Source organism: Mesocricetus auratus, unplaced genomic scaffold (genome assembly GCF_017639785.1).
Source record: "Mesocricetus auratus isolate SY011 unplaced genomic scaffold, BCM_Maur_2.0 Super-Scaffold_2245, whole genome shotgun sequence".
Taxonomy (NCBI): Eukaryota; Metazoa; Chordata; class Mammalia; order Rodentia; family Cricetidae; genus Mesocricetus; species Mesocricetus auratus.
Window position 1 is genome coordinate 1,154,145 of NW_024429180.1, and position 23,542 is coordinate 1,177,686.

A 23,542-nucleotide genomic window follows, 5' to 3' on the forward strand; every position below is an offset into this window, starting at 1 on the left:
ATATAATCTAGTCTGTTATGCCGTGTCTTTTTTTTGTGTGTGTGTGTGGTGGGAATTGAGATCATTAATACTGAGAGCTAGTAATGAGCAGTATTTATTGATTCTGTATTCTTTTGTTTAAGTGGTCTGGTAGAAATGTACAGAATACTTAAAAGTCAAGTAAGAACATGGATTTGGAGACATATATTGACATACACTCCACAAAAGGACTCCCATAGCCCAGGTTGATCTAAAACTCACTATGTACCCGAGGATTGCTTTGAACTTCTGATCCTCTGGAACAGTATTACCACCCTGTCGAACTTAGGTGATTCTGGGGATAGAACCCAGGGCTTTGTGCGTGTTAAGAAAGAACTCCAGAAACTGAGCTACAGCCTCAGCCTGACTTTTTTTTTCTAGTTACAACATTACACATCCTCTAACTTATATATTCTGATTTTTTAATCTTTTATTATAACCTCAGCAGTATGATAGTGCCTAGCCCACCATGAAATTTCAATATGTATGCTAAACATTTTGTATTCTAGAGGTAAAATTCAGCTGTCAAGATGCTAATTGCCAATAAACAATATGTATATGGCATGACATATATATATATATACACACACACATATACATAACAGTATAGCTATCACATGTTATAGTCTGCACATAGTGTGCATATAGAAATAGAAATGACTTTAATTTAAAACAGTATTTTAAGCCATGCATGCACCTTTTATTTTTAGCATTCAAATACAGTGCGATACAGAAATGCACAAAGAGAGGACAGTGAAATAAAGATGATCCAGGAGAAGAAGGAGCAAGCAGAGATGAAAAGGTACCATGTGGCTCTTGTCCCAAGGCTCTCTCATTTGGGAGTTGCTTTCCCCCTTGGCCCTTCCTCTCATCCCATAAATGTTCCCTTGAAGGAAAGTGCAAGAAGAGGAACTTCGAGAGAACCACCCATACTTCGACAAGCCGCTCTTCATTGTGGGGCGGGAGCACAGATTCAGAAACTTCTGCCGTGTGGTGGTCCGAGCACGCTTCAATGCGTAAGTATGGGCTACTTACCACACTTGGACCAGGTATTTCACCTGAGTCCTGTGAGCAGCAGGGAGTTTGCCCCAGGAAGTAAAAAAGAGGTCTGTGTATGCCTAATGGGGTCACAAGATAAACCATGGACTAATTAATCATTTTGCTCCTCTTTGCTGAGTGCCTGAACAGGTTGGAAACAAAGGTTTTAAGGGAATAGAATTTGCAGGAAGCTCCCGTTGATAAAGCATTTAACAACCGTGTGTATTAGCATGTATTTGACACTTGCGTATGTCAGTGTTTGTTAAGTCTCAAGTTTCCCTCAAAACAGAAGGAAAGTCCATGACACCATGAAGGATGTTGTTCAAGGCTTCCGCCAGAGTTCTATTTCCTGATGAAAACCTTTACTCTAGAACAAAGTGGAAAGAAAATGTTGTCTAATGTTTTTATTACCAGTTGTTATGAGAAGAAAGCCCACTAACCACTGTCTCAACCTCACCAGTGTGGAAGAAACAGATTAAGAACCTCTGGTTGTGTAACTCTGGGCAGACCGAAGCCAACTATCACAGCCAACCCATCGATAAAAGAGATTTTTGTCTAGTGTTACTTTAAGTACATAGCACAGATATTAAGAGTCCTGGAATGAGTATGGGAAGATGACTCAGTGGATAAAATTCTTGCAGTCTGGGCCCTGAAAACCTATAATTGATCCCACTAGGGGTGACGGCAAAGGCACTTTTTTTTAAAATTAAACTTTTTTTAAAAATTTAAATTAGAAACAAGCTTGTTTCACATGTCAGTCCCAACTCCCTCTCCCTCTCCCCCACCTCCTTTCAGTCCTCCCCCAATCCCTCACCCAATCCTCACTCCACTTTCCAGGGAGGGTGAGGCCCTTCATGGGGAATCTCCAAAGTCTGTCATATCATCCAGGGCAGGGCCTAGCCCCCGCCCCCATGTGTCCAGGCTGAGACAGCATCCCACCACGTGGAATGGGCTCCCAAAGTCCATCTGGATGCCAGGCATAAATGCTGATCTATTGCCCGAGGCCCCAAGGAATGCCAAGGCCTCCTCACTGAACCCACACACACAGGCGCTTGTAACGCCAGCACTAGAGCTGGAGACAGGCAGCTCCCTGAGGCTAACTGGCTAGATAGAATCTTAATCAGTGAGCTTCAGGTCCCAGTGAAAAGTTTCTATATCAAACTACAAAGTAGATGGCTTCAGAAGAATGATGCCTGAAGTTAAACTCTGGCTTTCACCTGCATAAACACAAGTGTATCCCCACCACCACAGACACACACACTGCTTCATACATGAATGACCTAGGGGAAGTTTAAAACTTTCTAGTCTTTCCCTGTGTCCTTATTAAAGTACTTGGATATTCTTTGTTAATAATTAACATCATACAGTATCATTACCATTACCCGTTGAATTCTCAACTGTTTCTACAAAACAAAAAAAAAAAACAAAAACAAAAATCATCTTGAAGTCATAACCTCTAGTATCTCATAATGTGGCAATGTTTAGGGACAGGAACGTAAAGACATAGTTAAATTAAAATGAGGTCCCCAAGATGGTGCTAATCCAGTGTCTCACTTCCTTCTAAGAAGAGGGAGTTTGGACACAAATCCACGAAGAGGAAGCCCACATGGAGACATGTAACCTGAAATAATAGCCTCTGCACTGCAAGGAGAGAGGCCCGGAATGGATCTTTACCCCCACAGGACCCAGAAGGACACTACTCACTACTGACATCTTCAACCTGGACCTCCAGTTCCTCATAACCACATCACCACAAAGCAAACCCCCTTGCTTACACCACCTCCATGCATAGTTACGGCACCTCTGCAGAAACAGCAGGAACCATTCCAGCATCACAGGAGACTGTGCACCACCATACATGCCTTCCTGCAACGATTAATGTGGGCGGCTGGCTGGGATTCAGAGTCATCATGGAAACAAACCTTGGGCATGTCTGCGGGATTGTAAAGGGAAGCTTTTTCCTTGAGAGAAGCCTTCCCACCAGCCTGGTTCTAGAGCCGCATCAGTCCCAAATAAACACACAGGAGGCTATATTAATTATGAAGCTGTTGGCCTTGCTTGTTTCTTACTGGCTAGCTCTGACTTAAGTATTTACCCCATAATTGTTAATCTAAGTATTTCTCTTACCGGAGAACTTTCCGGGCTTCCTACCCCATAGCGTTACATCTTGACTCCCTGTGTTTCTCCTTCCTAGAGTTCTCCTGGACTCCTAGTCCCACCTATCTAGATTCCTATTGGCCCAACAGTGCTTTATTGACATAATTACAGGACTTCCCACATCACGGGATGGTTTCTAGCTTGGTAAAATCACGGTTGGGGAGACCCACTCTAGCTGTGAGTTGGCTTACGTCTCAGTCAGGAGCGAGCAGGGCATTTGCATTCGTTCTCTGCTTCTGGAAGCTGCAAAGTGGCCAGCAGCTGCCCCCAAGCGTTTGCTACCACAACTCTTCCTCCGTCATGGTGGTCTATACCTTGAATGAACCCTTCATGCCCTAAGTTGCCTCGGTTAGCCATTTTGTCACAGTGATAAGGAAGTAACTAATAGACCTCCCCACCAACCAAGGAAGACATTTAGATCTGAGGTGGCTGAAGGTTTTACTCAAGGACACCAGTTAGGGTGTGACTCCCTCCTGATCACTATTAAACTGCCCCTCTGCTGTTCTAGGAAGATCTTTGCTATTTAAAGTAGGGAATAATAATTTTAAAGCTTCCCTGCTATTTGGCCAAGTGGAAAAAAAAAAGATGTTGGGAGTTGGTCAATGCTCAAGTGAGGTTTTCATCTTGGATTACCCCGTTGGCTGCATACATGTTAACATCTAATTACTAATTCTCCACTTCATTTAATATGGTGTAATTCCCCTTTTGTCAGCAACCCAGCTGAATGAGCCAATGAAGACCTTGTTGTAATTGGAAATGCACATAAAAAAGACTACGGGGGCCTCACTGACAACCACTCACAAGATCCCTAAAACTAAGCCTTAGGAATCCACCTCCAGTGAAATGCCATATTAATTCTTCCACAGGACCACAGTGAAGTGGGAAGTGAAGAACTCTCTTTAATTGATGGAGTGTCTGGCTAAATAATTATGAAAACACCCTCAAACTAGTAACACATGCATCTTAAATTAGTGTTTAACTTCGTGATAAGTCATGGCAGGAATCCTTGGATGGAGTCTCAAATCCAAAACCAAGAATTTGAGAATTCTCAGTTTTTGTTTTATTCATTGTTCTCTGCATTTCACAGTGATGTACAGTTAGCATATTTCATGATGGTCATTTTATAGAAGTTATAAAAGAAGTTCAGATAGAGAGATGCTTTGTGATTACTAACATGCTTGTTGTATTGAAGAATTTTATATGCTGTTCTCTCTTACAGATCGAAAACAGACCCTGTCACGGGAGCTGTGAAAAACACCAAGTACCACCAACTTTAGTAAGCATGACAAACTCTCTCTTCACTGGGCATTTGAAGTTCACATGTGCTAATTTCTGGTTCATAAAAATACAAAATTTTGGATTGGGGAGTTGTCTCAGTGGGAAATGCTAACATAAGGGCCTGAGTTTAAACCCCCAGAACCCTTATTTAAAAAAAAACTAGATACAGTTCAATGTGCTTATAACCCTAGAATTGGAGGGCAGATACAGGTTCAGTGGGAGACCCAGGTTCAAGCATATAAGAGAGAAAAGAACCCAACATCTACCTCAGGCTGTTACATGTGCAGCCATGCGTGCACTTAGCTCACACACACATGAACACATAAGCATGTAACACAAACACACATCATACACAAACAATACAATAGATGAAATACACGTCAAAAACTGGTGTTTTTAGAAACACCAGTCATGACAGAGTCACCAAAGCCATGGTCTCTGGCCCTTGCAGATGTGGGTGGAGCCTTCGCCTTTCTCAATTATGCTTGTTCTTCTGCAGTGACTTACTGGGACTGGTCACTTACCTGGACTGGGTCATGATCACCGTGACAATCTGCTCTTGCATTTCCATGATGTTTGAGTCGCCCTTCCGGAGAGTCATGCATGCGCCCACTTTACAGGTACCGTGGATAAAACTTAGCTCCCAGGTCAGCAGAAAAACACTGCCTTGTCTTTCCGGTCTTGTTGCAATGAAAGTGTCGTTTGCTCTTTTCAGATTGCCGAGTATGTTTTTGTGATATTCATGAGCATTGAGCTTAATCTGAAGATTATGGCAGATGGTTTGTTTTTCACTCCAACTGCTGTCATCAGGGACTTTGGTGGTGTCATGGACATATTTATCTATCTTGTAAGTTTTTATTCTTTCCTAAATGTAAACATGTGATAGTTTTTTGCATACCCTAGTACAAGAATGGGACATCTGAGGTCTAGTTGTCATTACTTAATTCTTTGATAGATTATAGTGACCTACTATATGTAAGTAAGAGGAATAACATGAAATCTAAGCAAATAATCTGTATAAGAGTATTACAATATCTACAGATATAGTTAAATATAACCATCACAGTTTTATATGTGGATGAGAGTACCTTAATAAAATCCGAAGTATCAAACTAGTTTGCATCCTGTAATTCTTATGGGTCTTATAATACAAAAATATTTGTGTCAAATAAATCAGGTTAGTAATTATTGAACCTCTTGTTATCAAATCCTTCCCAATTCTGGCTGTCACTCCAAGTGCCCTCCAAGTGCTCTGTTCAGTTAAACTGGGAAATTGTAGGTATGGGCTTGGAAACTTCATGAATTCAATGCAAGACAAAAAAGAATTCCTTTGAGTGGTTGCATGTTGATAATCATCAATAAAGTAGTAGTGTCCTTGATGAAAGGAATCCCATCATGGTATATAAGTGGGACAAAGTTCAAAGAGTACTAAGATAAAACACAAGGTGGAGTTGGAGGGAACACACAGACACAGAGTGGGTGCCCTCTACCCCATACACCAGAGGCCTTTTCTTGGAACCCTCTGTAGGCATAGGATCGACTCATTGTTTAATGCTAGCAGATGGTGTGCATACCTATGAGTGTTTGTTCCACGTATGACTCATGGATCCTGATTGAATGGAAGGAAATGCGCTAAGCAGAAGAGACAGTATAAATTCCAGGGATTATTTTTCCCTCTAGGTGAGCCTGATATTTCTTTGTTGGATGCCTCAAAATGTGCCTGCTGAGTCAGGAGCCCAACTCCTCATGGTTCTTCGGTGCCTAAGACCTCTGCGGATATTCAAACTGGTTCCCCAAATGAGGAAAGTTGTTCGAGAACTTTTCAGTGGCTTCAAGGAAATTTTTTTGGTATGTGAATCTCCCATCTGCTTCTTGTTCACTATGGCATCGTCCTGTCATGCCGTGAACTGGCCGATAAAGGTACACTTGGAGAGCAAGGGCAAGTTCACATAGTTCTGTTCATTGCCAGAGGATTAGAAAGGAGACAAGGAAACTCCTTCAGAAACTCTACCCGCTGACATCCTAACTTATTTTTATCCTAAGAAACACATGTAGGTACAATGCATGGCAAACCAGAGAGCTAGGATCTAATCCTTCATTCCACATGTGACTCCAATTTCTATTCTGGGATTTCCTTTCTAATTAACATTAGTGATAACACAATGCAGTCCCATCTACTTCACGAATGTGATGATAAAGAATTGATGTGTTTGGGTTCTGTGTGTCCCATAGAACATGGAAAACAGAATTTGTTCCTCCATCTTAGAACTGTTAACAAAAAAATTACACTTAAAAACACAGCAGCCTCAATAAACAGCATGTAACACTTACAAATATGATTCAAGGGGGAAAGTGCTCTTCAGACGGCCACGCGTCATATCGGTGTCTTCTAAGAACAGGGCTGGAGAGAAAACAAGAAGTAAGACGTCCATTGCTCGAGTCTGTGTCAGAAAGAAGAATGGCTACACAATTCCTTTGTTATGGATGAGTTCTGCTTGTGTGTGAGGAACAGGGGATGATGGACAGATGTTTGTTTTCTACAAACAGTAGTGTTAGCTCAGCTGCAGTTTTAGTTGATGTGAAAGCACTTGACAAGAACATTGTGATGTTACAGGAGTGCATAGCTGCTCATATGTTTAGAGGTGTGTCTGTTTAAAAGACCCAGTTTACTTTGCACAAAGCTGTAACACTGTGGCTTTTCACATGGGTTCATGAGGAGGAAAAGACACTGTCACCACACCAGGCGGTTCACATATGCGAGTCTTTGGACCACTGATAGGCTTCGGAAGGGAAACCTCCCTCTGTCGTTCTCCTGAGGAGGCCTTTGTACAGCCTTAGATTACTTAAGACATCTGTTAAATTATCCATCCGGTGTAGTTCTGCTGGTGCCGCAGAATTAACCTTTTACCTCTTTTCTCTTGCTGAGACAAAAGCAGCAGCCAGCAGAGGGAGCCCGAGACAGCTAATAGTTTGAGTCTTGGCCCAGTGTGCTCTCCGTTACAAGTGCCCTGACTCACAAGAGAGCAAAGCCACCGTCTCTCTAATTTAAGCTCAGCTAGTATAGAAGTGACTCCATTTTGGGAAAACGGATAAAAGATTATTTTAACATTTTCTCTTGCTCTTTTAAATAAAAATTATTGATTTTAAAAGTCATATAAAAGTGCTTTACCTCATTCTCCTGCATGAGAGCCATATGATTTTATTTTAAAATTTTAAAACCTGTTGTTGGTTTTCTCCTTTCTCTCATTTCAAGAAGATGAATGACTGACCCATGGTCAGAAGATATCATTAAAAAGCAAACAAACATGAATTTTACATAATATGCTTTAAAAAGTCTTTTTTTTTTTTTTAGAGAAAAATCATGGTTTAAACCCAATACTTAACTTTCACCAAGAGAATTACCTTTTCATCAATTTCTTTCAGGTCTCCATTCTGTTGTTGACACTGATGCTTGTTTTTGCAAGCTTTGGGGTTCAGCTCTTTGCTGGAAAGCTAGCCAAGTGCAACGATCCCAACATCATCAGAAGGGTAAGATTTTCTCAACTGGCTTGAAATGAAAACCAAGGTAGTCTTGCCATTCCTTGTAATACACGTGTACTAGTGGCTGCCTATCAGGAACTCCCTCACAAACTCTAAGCATTCTCTTCCCACAAGTTCCTTTTTCCTCTAGCATGTAGTATGTATGCCTCTTCCTGGCAGAAGGTCTGTGAGATTCTAAACATATCTCAGAGGCTCCTCCTCCTTCCCGTCTCTTCCTGTCTGCTTCTGACAATGAGCTTGCCCACCCAGGATTTAACGTGTTTACAGTTAAGAGCCTCTGAAACTTCTCTTTACCTTGATCCTCCTCTCTGTGCATGTAAAATCAGCAAATGGCACTCATTCCACCCAAGATACCCCTCTGTCTCTCTGTCTCTGTCTCTCTCTGTCTCTCTGTCTCTCACTGTGTCTGTCTCTGTCTCTCTCTGTCTCTGTCTCTCTCTGTCTCTGTCTCTCTCTGTCTCTCTGTCTCTCTGTCTCTCTCTCTCTTTCTCTCCCTCTCTAGCCCACACCCCTTTTATTTCTTTCCCATTCTGGGCATCCTATCTGGGAGAAAAATCAGTGTATATATCTTCACAGGTAACTATCCAGAGGTGTCCTCTTTATGACAGCCTACAAGGTCCCAAACAAAGACCTGATCTTTCATAACCTCAGAACATCATTGTTTTCTCTTTCTTTAGTCAGTGCCAATAGGTGGAAATTAGCTGCAATAGCCGCCTATCCTGATAACATTGCATAATGACATGTTATGTCTTGCATTTTGGGTAAGCTACACAGCTCTTTTCCAAAGGGCTATTTGAACTCCTTCTATCTGATGGATCTACCCTTCCCTAGGTCTTATCTGATATGGCAGATGAGAACAAGATACTAACTCTGTCATAAAGGGCTTTGGGCACATATGGCTACAACCTATATTCCCACAGAAACAGTACAGCCTTACCATGCATAAAAGAAAGCTAGGAAATGTAGTCTCGTGTGCTATAACAGAAAATAAAGGGGCATAGTTTGGTTAATTTTAGCTAACCTCTGATCTGCTTCCCAGTCCCCATTCTCTTGAGATAATTTTCAATACTACAAGTAGATGAATAAAGCAAGCCAAATGCTGATGGTGTATAAACTAACAAAATTATTTTCTCTCTCATCCAAATAAAATGATTTTTTCATTCCATTAATGTGTATCTCCTAAAGGCACAATAGGACTAAATTTGGCATTATACATGCTAACAAATATGGCCAATATGGATCAATATGATAAAAACTATAAGTTCTCTAGTGTAAACGGATGTTTCTCTCCTGCTCGTCAATTCCAAATAACCATTCTGAGGCTTATATTAATTGTAAATGCTTGACCAATAGCTCAGGCTTATTACTAACTAGCTCTTACATTTAAACCCATTTCTATTAATCAATGTATTGCCATGTCTCTTGTGGCTTACCTGTCCTCTAGCATCTTGCTTCTTGAGCAGCTCCTGGTGTCTCTCATGATTCTGCCCTTCTTCATCCTAGTCCTCAGTTTAACTGTCCTGACTAACCTTACTCTGCCTTGCTATAGGCCAAAGAGCTTTATTATTAACCAATGAGAGTAATACATATACACAGAGTACAGAAGGATCATCCCACAGCACTCTAGTTATTATCAAATATAACAGGAGTTTTGTCCTGGCAAAATATTATAAAATATACTAATATAAGAGGATTTCAGACATGCCAGGATGATAGAGACATTCCAGAAACTTTCATTAACCTGAGAAGACATTACAAGGAGCATGGTACTAGTACAAAGGTCATCATGTACCATATCAGCAAATGAAGGAATTAATGAAGAGCTGATACATTTATCCAAGATCTTATGTAAGGATCAAGAGTTACTTGGACTCACACTGAACAAAATCATGAAAGATAATAATATTTCAAGTTGAAGCCTTGTAGGAGTCCTGGGTGACTCACTGTATTAATGATGGCCTCAGAGCACCATGATATTCTATGTTGTACTCGTATCCAGCCCAAGCCAAGGCCATGGACTCATAGGGGGATGGAAAGAGCTCTGTAGATGAGCAAACACAAAGAATATGCTTTTGTCCTCTTAGTGAAAGCAGTGAGGTCTAGGGAGACTCAATAGAAAAACATAAGGATACAGCTATTGTGCAGGGAAAAAAACCCAGAAGGAACTGGCATCACCAGAAGTTAATGTTAACTGATTCTAGAGTAAATGACTGTGGTGGTTTGAATAGGTGCAGACCCCATAGACTCATGTGTTTGAATGCTTAGTCACAGAGAGTGGCATGTTAAGAAGTGTGGCCTTGTGGGAGGAAGTGTATCACTGGAGGCAGTCCTTGAAGTCTCTGAAGCTCAAGCTAGGTCTAGTGTGTCTCACTCTCATCCTGATGACTGCTGGTATGGATGTCAAATTCTCAGCTACCTCTTCCGCATTATTTCTGCCTACGTGACACCACACTTCCTGTCATGATGACAATGAGCTAAACCTCTGTAAGCCAGCCCCAAGAAAATATTTTCCTCAATAAGAGTGCTGTGGTCATGGTTTATCTTCACAACAGTAGAAATCCTAACTAAGACAAAAGTTGGTACTAGGAGTGGTGTATTGCTGTGCTAGGTCTGACCGTGTTTTTGTTTGGAGGAATGTAGATGATGTGGGATAATGCTCTTGTTCACTGTAAAGATTTGTCACTCATGCTTGTTTAATAAAATGCTGATTGGCCAGTAAGTATGGGTGGGGATACCAGACTAGCAGAATCAGGGAAGAGGAAAGGCAGAGACACAGTCATCAACCAAACACAGACGAAGCAAGGTGAGAATGCTTTACTGAGAAAAGGTACCAAGCCACATGACTAAATATGACTATAGATAAGAATTATGGGTTAACTTAAGTTGTAAGAATTTGTTAGTAATAAGCCTGAGCAATAGGCCAAACAGTTCATAATTAATATAAGCTTCTGTGTGTTTATTTGGGACTGGATGGCTGCAGGATGGGGTAGGACAGAAACTTCTGTCAACCTGTAGACTTTGGGTTAGAAAATCAGTTGAATGTTTCAAGTTAGGCTTATAGGGCCATCCTAGTAGGAACATGGAAGGCAGTGGTGCTGAGGGTGATTTGAACTGTGGGGACCTAACACAAGAGGTTCCAGAGGGGAAGAATGTTATGATATTTTGGTGAAGAATGTAGTTGTTCTCGGCCTTTGTCTGAAAACACATGCCGAAGGCTAAATTGGAGAGTTTTGGATTAATTACTTTTACAGAGGAGATTTCAAACAACCCAGTGTGGGCTGTGTTATATGGTTATTAGTGGCCATGCTTATGCAGATCTATAATGAAATAGAGCAGACTGAACAAGAAAAGTTACAAAGCGTACAATAGGAGAAGAAAGAGGCACCAGGAAGTGGAACGATGCTAAGTCCTGTGTTCAAGGAGATAAAGAGACTAAAGAAAAGCCTTATGGTTAATGGAATAAAGAGAGTGGTGACCTCAGAGAAAGATCCCACCCAGGTAAGCTTTCAACTTGTAAAAAAAGGATTAAAGAAAAGCTTAGAGCCAGGTGTGGTGGTGCACACCTTTAATCCCATCACTCAGGAGGCAGAGACAGGCAGATCTCTGAATTTGAGGCCAACATGGACTACAGATCCAGTTTCAGGACAACCAAGTTTCGACAGTAAAGGAAACCATCAAAAACAGAAAGCTGATGAAGATACAATTGAATGAGGGGGCCATGTTCCAGCCCCAAAAAGTAGCAGAACTTGGCACCTTTGGTCTCTTGATTCTGGCTTTAGAGTCAAGGGTAGAAGAAAGAGGTTATGGAACTTCCCTTTGTGACTAAGGAAAGCTGCTGAAGCTGAACATTTGTCAAGCATGCAGTGAAGGTAAAGCCTGGATTGCCTTAGAGACCCCAAAATATTGGAAATACCAGAGCCTGCTGAGGAAAACTGCTAACAGGGAGTGTTGCAGTCCACAAAGCTGAAAGGAGTTGGAGAGCTGAAGAACGCCTTGACATTAGACATATAGAAACAGAGTTGGGAGTTTGGCCTGCTAGTTTTGGTCTTGCTTTGGGCCAGTTACTCACTGTTCTCAAATTCCTCCCAATTGGAACAGTAATGCACATCCTGTGTTATTGTATGTTGTAAGTCTATAATTTGCCTTTTCATTTTGATTTTACAGGGGATTATAGTTAAGAGATCCCATGAGTCTCAGAGGAGACATTTTGAGATTTCAAACAAGTTTGAGACTGTTATGGACTATGGGGACTTTTGAAGTTGAACTGAATGCATTTCTGCATTATGTTGTGACTACAAAGCATATGGCATCCAGGAGGGTAGTTCAAATAGGAATGGCTCCCATTGGCTAATGTGTTTTAATGCTTGGTTATAGGGAGTGGCACCATTAGGAGCTATGGCCTCATTGGATTTGTTGTGGTCATGGTGTCTCTTCACAGCAATAGAACCCTAAGACAGTGACCAAATTCAAGAACACCATTTGCGCAAAGGGAACATTAGTTCATCAATTCTGTCTCAGAATTTCATCTTTTTAAAAACTTGGTATCAGTTAGTTTTTATTTTATTATTGTATTTGAGAGAGAGAGAGAGAGAGAGAGAGAGAGAGAGAGAGAGAGAGAGAGAGAGAGAGAGAGAGAGAGAGACGGGGTGAGATCAGAGGATACTGTTTGGGAGTCAATGCTCTCCTTGCACAGTGGATTCCAAGGACAGAACTCAAATCTTTGGGCAGATGTGTTTTTTGTATTGGGCCATGTTACTAGTCTAGCCCATCTTTCTAAAAGGGCAAAGAGAAACTGGATGCACAAATATTTTGAGTTTATAGCTTATGAGCTATCAAGGGAGTTTAAAGGGAATGAAGCATGCTTTCTAGTTGGAGAAAACTTTTTCTCATAGCTATGTATACATTTCCTCCTCTGCTCTTGTTCTGGAAACTTGACAGCAGATGTCTTGAGATCCATGCAGAAAGAAGTAGAAACCACTGTTTAGTCACAAAAGTCCCATAAACAAAATCAGAGGAAAGCTATGGACTGGAAGCCAAGTCAGTCATTGTGGTTTTGAAGCACTTTCTCCTGTTCAATGTGTCTCATGTTCAAATGATTATCATATAAAGCCACAAATTACAGAGCATATGAGTAGCAGAAGTCAGGTGCCATCCTATTTCAGTGTGGGTAACTCTGCTTCCAGCTGAAAGCAACCACTCCAGCAAGGCTTGGGAAGTGGGAAGGACCTAAGCCAAGAGGGAAATGCCCTCCTAAGAAGACCAAATATAATAAAGAAAGATGCCACACCTGCCCAGAGATCGATGAACTGAGACGGTTCAAAACAGGAGCATGGGGGTTAGATCGGGGTCCCCAGGTGCAATGGCTTTGTCTAATTAGTTCTTCATTCCCAGTCTGTTTTGTCCTCTAGAGCGCTTCTCACACAGAGGCATCTATTAGGAAGACTAAACTAGCTTATTCATATGAAGTGCTTACACCAGTCCCGGGGTAGTCACTCTTAAATTTCATTTCCCTTACATGTTGACGAGACTAAAAAAATAAAGTCAGACATTTAAGTTGGAGATTCACAAAGTCCTAACTGGCAGACAGTGAAGGTGAGATGGAAATTTCTTTGATGAAAAACAAGAAGCCTGAAAGGTTTGGAAGAGGAAACGGGCATTTCTTAGTACTCGCAAAATACAAAGAGCCACCCCTCAAATTGTTTTTGTTACCTATATAGTATGGATGAAGAAATAAAGTACAGAGTAATTAAATGATTTGAAGGTGTCATGTGACACACATACATACATACACACACACACACACACACACACACACACACAAGCATCCCTATTCACACTAGAAAGGGAACTCATGACAGACCAAAGTAATGATTGCACCAGTGTCTAACTTGGTGAACCATGGAGTTTCATTGGGGTCACTCACAGTAGTATGGGTGAAGGGTTCTTTACAAGAAGCAGGGAGACTCAAAAGCAGCTACATCACCACAAAGACCACGTAAGCAAAAACTCAACAAAAATCACAACCCTGGGTTTTTTCTGCATAGCTTGCAAGCAGTTCAACAGTCTGAGAAATCTCAGCCTAAATTTCTACTCTGCAGCTCAGATAGCCAGTCTCCTCCCACTATAATTTACTTCATTTTGTACTGTAAGGGATGGGCCTTGGAGAATATTCCAAATTTCTGTTCTTCCATTGTTTATCTCCTGGGTCCCAATGGGACTCCTTCTCCCTCCTCAAGAGAATGTTTCAATTTAAAGGAAACTACCATGCAACAGAAGGTCACCTGTGTAATAAGTAGGAAGAACTGTGATTCAACTGCAGGCATCCTATCCTGTCCCCACATGCCGTGCTTCTAGCTAGGCTGCCAGGGCGCCTTGTGTGATGAAAGGTGGGCTCAGAAAGACAAAACTGGAAGGGGCAGCAAGGCCAAAAGCATTGCGGGCCCTCTATATAACACACCACAATACAGCCCTTGAAAAGTAATGATGTAGATGAATAGATAAGATTATGGAAAAATAACTTCAGTATATTTTTAGCTTAAAAAGAATGAAAAGATAAAAAACCTGTCTGACCTCATGTATGCATAGGAAAAAGACAAGAATATAAGCAGAAATTCAACTGTAGGCATGTCTGGGCAATTACAGGTAAATTTTCCTTTCCGTTATTTTTCATACTTTTGTTACTTAGGTCAAAAGTATTCTGTTTTTTTTATTTTTAAAGAATTTCACTGATGGCCTGGAAAGAAATAATCTTGTCATTACTAAACCAACTGAGATAAGAACAGAGATGGGGGAGACTAGGGAAATGGCTTGGTTGGTAAAGCCCTTGCTATGTATAATGAGGACCTAAGTTCAAACCCTAACTTTCAGTAATTAAATGCTAGCCAGAAAGCCTGCAATGATAATCCCAGTGTGGGGGAGGCAGAAACAAGAGGATGCCTAGAGCTTGCTGGCTAGCCAGAGTAGACTACTTTCTTAGTTACTTGTTTTGTGAGAGATCCTGTCTCAAAATATAATGATTAAAGAAGACACCAGATGTCACCCTCTGGCCTCTACACACACAGGAACACACACACACACACACACACACACACACACACACACAGACACACACACACACACACACTGGAGAAATGGTTTACAAAGGACAAGGAAAATTGAGACAATTCCAAATAATGACGTAGAGAGGAATGGCATGCTAACTCAAGGACATAATGGGGATCCAGGAGGAGATGTATTTTACAGTCCGATGATAATAAAAAAAAATTTACCAAACCCAGATTTGGGCTCATAGTATAACCCAAGCCAAAAGTACCTAAAGAGAGAATAGACAGAAATTTATTGTTTTTTCTCCTTATAAACCTTTTTTAACAGCTCCTTATAGAGATATAATTCAAATGCTGCATAATTCACCCCCATTAGAGTGTGCCATTGAATGGATTTTGACACGTTGAGGGCTCTGCAACTGGAGAGTGTGGTCACTTTTTATATCATTACAGAAAGATTCCCTGTGCATGCTTGAAGGTGGGGTTTACCCGAAGCTCCTCTACCTTAAAGGGGTCACATCTGCACCTGAAAACCGTGCCCAAAGGCAATTTGCCACTACACATGCTGACTTCCCCCATCAATCTACCTCCAGTCTAACTGACCACTGTTTCCTCAACAGAGTTTCCTGTTCTAGACCCTTCACATGAAGGGAGTCGTATAAATGTACTGTCTTTTGTGACTGTCTTTTTAAACCTAGTATATCTGTGTTTACAACGGCCATCTATGTGTATCACTTATCAATACTCCACCCTTTCCTGTGGCTAGTTCATTGTTGGAACGAGTATACTATAATTTATTCTTGTGTGTCCAGTTATGGACATTTGTGTTTCTGTCTTCTGGATGTTATGAACACTATCAGTTCAGTAATGGTTTTTTTCTTTCTATAAACATGTTTTTTCTTGATATGGTATAATAGTCTGTGTCCCATGGCCATAACAAACACCCAATACTGGATAATTTTTAAAGGAAAATGGTTTACTTAGCTAACACAAATGCAAACTAGGAGTTCACAATTGGGCAGCTCCATCTGTTTAACCTTTGGTGAGGGACCTCTTGGCTAGCTAGTTACATTAGCGGCAGATGACACGGTGAGAGTGTATGTAAGAGAACCATGCAAGCAGTGAGACAGAAAGACGACCCTAGAAACGGATGAGCTTTGCTCTTTTGCAACCACCTTTGGTTTTTGTTGTGGGAACTAGAGGTCAGGAATTAGCATGTATGCCTGTAAGAACAGCATCCCACTGGCCTAACGACTGCCACTGTCTCAACTCTTATTAAGATTAAGACCCTCTTTTCCTCACTGCACACTCTGGGGATGAAGCTGCCCACATAGGATCCTCAGAGTGTGCAGTCAAATCATGCCCAGAGCATAGCACCCACTAGTCTGCTAGACCATTTCCAACAGTGGCTGCACCTAGCTTTGTGGTGTGTGTTGGTTCCATGTGTGAAGGGCCCTGTTCTCTGAAGCCTTTTTCAAAACCTTTCCACTGCTGAGTTCTCATTGAGTATAAAATAATACTTCACAGTGGCTTCGAGTTGCATTTCCCTGGTGACTTATGTTAGGGAGCACCTTTATCGGTCACTATGTGACTTCTTTGAGGAAACATGCGTTTAGACCCTTTGCCAGCATCAGCTTTTACCTCCTCAAAGCCTTCGTTGGGATACAGTCATCAGCAATGGATGCTGTCTTTGCTCAGACTTCACTTCTGACCAAGATTCCCTATTTCCTTTCTTTTTCCTACTTTAGGAAGACTGTAATGGCATTTTCAGAATTAATGTAAGTGTGTCCAAGAACTTAAATTTGAAATTAAGACCTGGAGAGAAAAAGCCTGGATTTTGGGTGCCCCGTGTTTGGTAAGCTCGTCAGAAATATCCTAAACAATGCGACACTTATTCATATTGGGATTTAAGCCATGTTTATTTGTATGAGACTAAAATAATACTGTTTAAAGTATGGAATTAGTTTACATAATATATGGAAAAGCATTGGGTTATAGCATGTTATTTTTTAAGACCAATAAGAACCAAGTGGTATAATGAATCCCATTTTTGTTTGGGAAACTACTGAAACAATACTTTGGTAATTTTCTAATGAATTAAAGTACGTAGCGGGATTCAAATAGCTTTCAGAACTAATGAGGCTTTAAAACCAAATATTTCCAATCACATTAAAGCTGAATTCATTCTGAGCTTATATCTTTAAGAGGGGCTGATGTCCTTATAACAGTTGCCGAGAACTCTAAATTGTAAAGCTATTTCAGTTACCAAACCCATGTACACTGATGGATCTCCATCGCTGACACTAAGGAAAAATAATTGGTAGTGTAGTTGATTAGATTCAATTCTTTTTTGGAAATCCGTTTTTCTAGTAACTGATTTTTTCAAAGTATTTCCACCAAGGTTGGGACCTGCTCATTGTCTTCTTTCTTGTCTGCCTTATTAATAATTATGAAAACGATTTTTCTGCTTCATTGATAAACTCAGTGTTCCACCTACATCCCTTGACCTTTTAATCATCTTTTAAGTTTCTTTTTCACCTCAAAGACTGATGAGTGAGCCCCAAAAATCCTGCTTTTGTCACAACAGACTTTCTTATCTACTCATCAAAACTTTTTCAAAGGAACAACATTTCACTCAGATATAGCTCTGACTCATTTTTATCTTGTTCTGGCACTTCTCTGATACAAAATTCACTTTTATGAGCAATTCAATATGATTGCTATCGGCTTTCTTTTTTTATAATATCCAACAACTGTGGAAAACAGTTTATTTAGGATGTAGGGTTTGAGCATGGAGAAGAAGGATTTAACTCATGGGGAAAACCATACCCAACACTCACTTAGAAAACTGGTCTAATCTATATTAAAATAAAATTCTGAAGAGGTATAAATGGTTTATTTTGATGAGATGAATATTCATTATACCATAAGTGACTTATTTATATCGAGACATCAAATGGGATTCTCCCCGATGCTGTTTTGGGATTTGGGCTAATGCCTTAAAGCTGATCTTAATTCTAAAGACAGCAACTCTCCAGAACTCACTAAGACCTTGTCACCCTCATCAGCCAACACAAGCAGAACATCCTGAGAGTAAATGAGTCATAGGGTAGAGTGCTATGGTATCCTCACTTCTCACTATGGAGGAAGAAAGGTGCTCCCCACCCAAGATAAATGAGATGCCATAGGAGGACCCTTAGTATTAGAGCTTGGCAGAGTAGCGAGAGGCTTCAGGGCAAGGCTGCCTTTCCACCCTCCAAAGCCGACTATCCCATCTACCAGATGGACAATGTGGTCCTTGTTTAGAGCCATCTAGTCTGGACTATCTTGGATGGAGCTCTATTGCAAAAGGCTATGTACAGGGGAGAGGAAAGCTCCCCTGAAGGAAGCTCTGGTGTGTTTCTAGGTGCAGGAGCTAAGAATCATAGCAGGAGTGGTGCAGTTGAGCATTCTTGTTTCAAACTGCAGGGGATTAATAAGAAATTTGAAATGTAAAAAAGCCTGTTGATGAGTTGATAACCACCATTGAAAAGCTAGCTTGTTCTTAACGGTGTCAAGAGGAGAGTGTGCCACACCATGTGGGGGTACACACAGGGAAACACCAAGGTTAGTCACAGGCAGAAGAAAGTTGTAGAGAAAGGCTTTGTGTTGTGTTCACTAGAAGAAACCATCCTGAGTGAGTTAACCCAGTCACCAAAAGAGAAACATGGTATGTACTCACTCATATATGGATTTTAGACATGAATCAGGGGAGTTGCAGCATACAATCTCACTGCCAGAGAGTCTGGGAAACAGAACCTTCATCCAGCGACTGATAGAAGCATAGATAGACACCCACAGCTAAACACTGAACTGAACTCCTGGAACACAGTGTCAGAAAGCAAGAACTGATGGGCAAAACGGTTAAGACTGGGCTGGTTTAACCCACAGAAACAGTTGACCTAAACAAGGGGGAGCTCTTGGACCCCAGATTGATAGATATGTGGAAAGCATGGGACTGATCCAGACCCCCTGAATGTAGGTGTCAGCGGGGAGGCCTAGGTAATCTATGGGGCCTTGGGTAGTATTTATCCCTGTCATACAAATGGACTTTGACTGCCAATCACACAATGAGGGATGACCTCTCAGCCTGGACTCTTGTGGGAGGACCTAGGCCCTGCCCTGGATGAAATGACAGACTCTGGAGATCCTCCATGGAGGGCCTCACCCTCCCTGTGGATCAGAGTGGAGATTGAGCAGAGAACTGGGGGGTCTATTGGGGGAGGTGGGGTGGAGGGAGGAGAGGGATTTGGGATTAACATGTGAAGCAAGCTTGTTTCTAACTTAAATAAAAATAAGGAAGAAAAATAGGGTAAACTAGTAACTATCCCACAAGTCTATGGAATATAGATATTAGAACATAGATATATAGAACACCTAGTGTTCCCACATTAACCTTGGGGTGACAGGTGGCTGAGGTATGAAGTCTAGGTTGAATGCTTCATATATGAAAACCACATCCCCATGAGAAACACTCTAAACTTTTGACAATGTGATCAAAAATCTTTGCTGCCTATGAAGATGTCAAAACAGGAGCCAGAACTTACTGGAAGGCAATATTCCAGTAAGACAAACAAGTCTGTCCCAGGTTATGCTATACAACATTCAACTTGTCCATAAAACCTATTATATGTAACTTTAAAAATCAACTTTAGTTTAAATGCAATATTTCACTATTACCAGGGGAAGGGGAGGTCAAATTTAACACATTTTTAAGCCCAAGCAAATATAAGGGTGTCACTTGGATATCATTACACAGGTTTTTTTGCCCATTTGTTCTGATTTATAGCTTGGGTTCACTGTGAAACAAACATCTTCAGTCTAGTAAGTTTTAAAACTTTCTTTAATCAGAGTTAAAAGCTGAAAATTTTAATTTCATGCCACCTAAATAGCTTATATCTGGGAGTATGCTTGAAGAAATGTTTTGATGATTAAAATTAAGACATAAATATGCACTGTCTAATTCAGGAAACAGACCTCCATAGTGTTTCTTAAGATAAATACATTCATTTTCCTATGATTCACCCAGAGTTGATAAAATTAAAAATCATCTTAGCAAAGGGATAGCATACATTACATCATGAACATCATGTACTTTACTTTAAACTTGGGTCTAGAATATAGGAAATAGCATGCATAGTTGAAAAAGAAAACCCAAAGTATTCTGCTTTTTACTAACTGTACTTACTCAGGGCTTACAGTCACTAGGAATGGTTGGCATTTTCTTAGCTGTGAGTTGTGGCTTTTGTCCTTTAGAAAACAAATTACAAATAATTTCATATAACATGCTAAGGGTTTTGCTATGTATCAACAAAAGACCTTGGGTCTTATGGGGGCTCAAGATCAAATAACCTAAGACACAAGGGTTTGACAAGTTATCAGTAATACAAAGACAAGGTCTCAACATTGAGGTTCTTTTGTTTTCTGCAATACCTATTGCTGTTTTCTACAAATGGCAGAAGTGCGATGAATGTCACACAGGAGAAGAGCCTAGCCCAAAATGTCTCTTGTCAGACTGAAGGGTCAGAGGAGAAAGCCCATTGGCTTTCTAAATGACAGAGGATAGGAATTCATGAGGAAAGGTAAGGGGCGGGGGTAGGTGAGTAGGAAAAAAAGGGAGTGGCAAAGAGAAGCAGGGTAGGAGAGGAGGCTAGGGACAGGTGGGTGGGGAATAGGAAAGGGTCAGGAGTAGGGTAGGAAGGGGAAGAGAGGCCAAGGACATGGCTTCTGTATATACATTTCTCTTACTGGTTAATGAATAAAGCACTGTTTGGCTTGTGGCCAGGCAGGAAGGATAGGTGGGACTACCAGACAAAGAGAATTCTAGGAAGTTTAGGCAGAAAGGAGTCATCATGTGAGCCCTGGAAGAGAGGATGTGAGTCAGGCATTTTCTGGTAAGATAAGGCCATTTAGAAATACATAGATTAGTGGTTATGGGTTAATAATTAAGACAGAGCTAGTCAATAAGAAGCCCAAACCATTGGCCAACAGTTTCATAATTACCATAGTGTCCGTGTGCTTATTTGGGGTCCAAGAGCATCATTACCTGATGGTCCAGAAAACTCATGCTTACACAGCTGGGTAGAGAAAGGGGAAGGACTGAGGTCAGGTGATGAGGGAAAGGAAACAGCTAGGGGTTGGTGGGTCAGAAAGAAGGAGGGGTCAGATACAGGTAGGTATGGAAGGACTGGGACATCCCAGAGGCAGGCAAGGTCACATTTTCCATTGTGCCCACCTTCCTCAGAGGAGGATCTGTTAACTTATCCTGATCTCAAGTGCCCTGGATCCTGTTCTTCAGGAGACAAAAGAATGACCAAATTCTGAGGTCGGAATCAGTCTTAGTTTTATGACTTGGATAGAGCAGACTGAAAATTTTAAAAAATTAACTAGAAAAGATTTTTAAAAAAACAGCTTTCCAATTCAAATGAGGACAGCACATGAGATGAAGATAATGGTTTATGTTTGGGACTTACCAAAGCCCTCTGGAGTTACAGATCAAATTACAAACTTGGCAATTTTGATAGCACAGCATAAACAAATACTTCATGATTAAACTGGAAAAGTCTTATTTTTCGAAACGTGTTATATTCTTTCAACTGCATGCCTTGTTTTTCTTGATTCAGCCTAAAAATATTTTCTTAGCATTTTCTAACCTCTAAAATATGTGGGACATGAAAGCAGTTTAAGTTGCTGAAAATTTAGCTGCAAAAGCACTTTCACATAAAGAAAACAGATGAGTAAGAAAGATTGACATTGGATCTGAGAGCTGGCTCCCTTGATTTTATTTTTTTTTCAGTCCTTCTGCAAGCAAACCTTGACTATGCATAGTCCTTACAAGCACTATCTACTCTAAGTGATGGGAAATGTAATCGATACCCTCCCCAAGGAAAGAGTATTGCAAAAATCCAAGATGGTATATTTGTACTTTCATACAAAAATATAAATCAGAATGCTAAGATATGAATATCTGAGTGGAGTTTCTACATTGATACCAAATGTGTCTGACAACCAGCCTCGAGCCCTGAGGACCAAGTCAGCTGCAGACCTGGGATTTCTCATTAGATCCCATGTATTATAAAGACACATCTTACAATTGTTCCTAGAGTTAGGAAAGCACAAAAGATAATTGAAAATATTGACTCAAATGACTCTCTAGAGTTCTGACTACATGAAGGTTAAATTTTTTAATAGATGAGGTAGCATGGGAAAAAAAACGATGAAAACGTAATAAAAAGGAGGCAGTGGGATTGACTATGTTCAACAGCTCAGAGCTATATTCTCCATCAACCTCAGAATGGGTAGCAATTGTCAAAAGTTTTTAATTCATTAAGAGCATTTGAATCTTTTAATTATTTAAAATAGCCTCTCATAAAGAAAATAGGATGAAAACATTGAAATGTAGTCTAGTAACAATGAGAATCTGTCAGCTAAGACCTACAAGGTAATTAAAAGAAACATTTTCACAACTGAGAAACAAAAAGTATAAATTATTACAAAACATGGATTTGGACAACCTTCCCCACAAAGAAAATAAAGAATGATGGGCCAAGTGTTTAAGGATCATGAATAAGTGATAGATACTGATAGCATACTAACACATTGCTATAATTTAGAAAAGGAATGCTGAATTGTCCAACTTCCCCCAGGTTAAAGATTCTTCATCCAGAATTAGAAAAGGTTATAGGTACTGTCCCACTGGGTGTGTCTTGGCCCCTCATCCAACATCCTTCTTTCCTAATTGCAGGGCGAATCCTCGGAACTTTAACTTTGACAATGTAGGAAATGCCATGCTGGCATTGTTTGAAGTTCTGTCCTTGAAAGGCTGGGTAGAAGTAAGGGATGTCATTATTCACCGTGTGGGTCCGGTAAGCAAGCACATAGAATTTTCTGAGTACAACCAGGGTGGTGGTTCCCATTGTCTCTGATAAATAACATCTTTCATTTTCACAGATCCATGGAATCTATATTCATGTTTTCGTATTCCTGGGTTGCATGATTGGACTGACCCTTTTTGTTGGTGTAGTCATTGCTAACTTCAATGAAAACAAGGTAAGTCTTCTCAGATTAATAGCACAGACTTAATTTTTTGTTCTTGCCCTTGCTTTAAGCTAATTTTTTTCCATACACAGCGTGGAGCCACATTAAATTGAAATGTAACTCACATAACTAACCTGTATAACACTTTTACAATCCCCATCACTTGCTGTGGTTAGGGTCCGTTACTTAGGAGAATAGTTCTCTTGCTAAATTTACCCTATGGTTACAGTAATTCATCCACAGTTGAGAAGCACATCTCCTGTTGTTCAGACGGGAAGGATGTACAGTGGGTTATTAAAATGTGGTAGCTTGAAGTCATGCTCTGATTGTAGCCCATACTGCCTTTACAGAAATGTAAATTGTGTGCTTCTTTCTCACCACTCAGAATTTTG

General features: G+C 40.6%; 1 protein-coding gene across 3 annotated transcripts in view; it reads left to right on the forward strand.

The window, feature by feature from the left end:
• Nalcn (sodium leak channel, non-selective) overlaps window positions 1–23,542 on the forward strand; it is a 276,716-nt gene that overhangs the window by 227,913 nt on the left and 25,261 nt on the right. For all 3 annotated transcript variants that reach the window (XM_040739426.1, XM_040738674.1, XM_040739071.1), the window contains exons 21-30: window positions 729–820; window positions 912–1,034; window positions 4,433–4,489; window positions 4,991–5,111; window positions 5,207–5,338; window positions 6,172–6,339; window positions 7,915–8,019; window positions 16,823–16,929; window positions 22,858–22,978; window positions 23,064–23,162. In XM_040739426.1, the coding sequence (XP_040595360.1) occupies window positions 729–820; window positions 912–1,034; window positions 4,433–4,489; window positions 4,991–5,111; window positions 5,207–5,338; window positions 6,172–6,339; window positions 7,915–8,019; window positions 16,823–16,929; window positions 22,858–22,978; window positions 23,064–23,162 (1,125 nt within the window). The remainder of the gene's footprint in view (window positions 1–728; window positions 821–911; window positions 1,035–4,432; window positions 4,490–4,990; window positions 5,112–5,206; window positions 5,339–6,171; window positions 6,340–7,914; window positions 8,020–16,822; window positions 16,930–22,857; window positions 22,979–23,063; window positions 23,163–23,542) is intronic.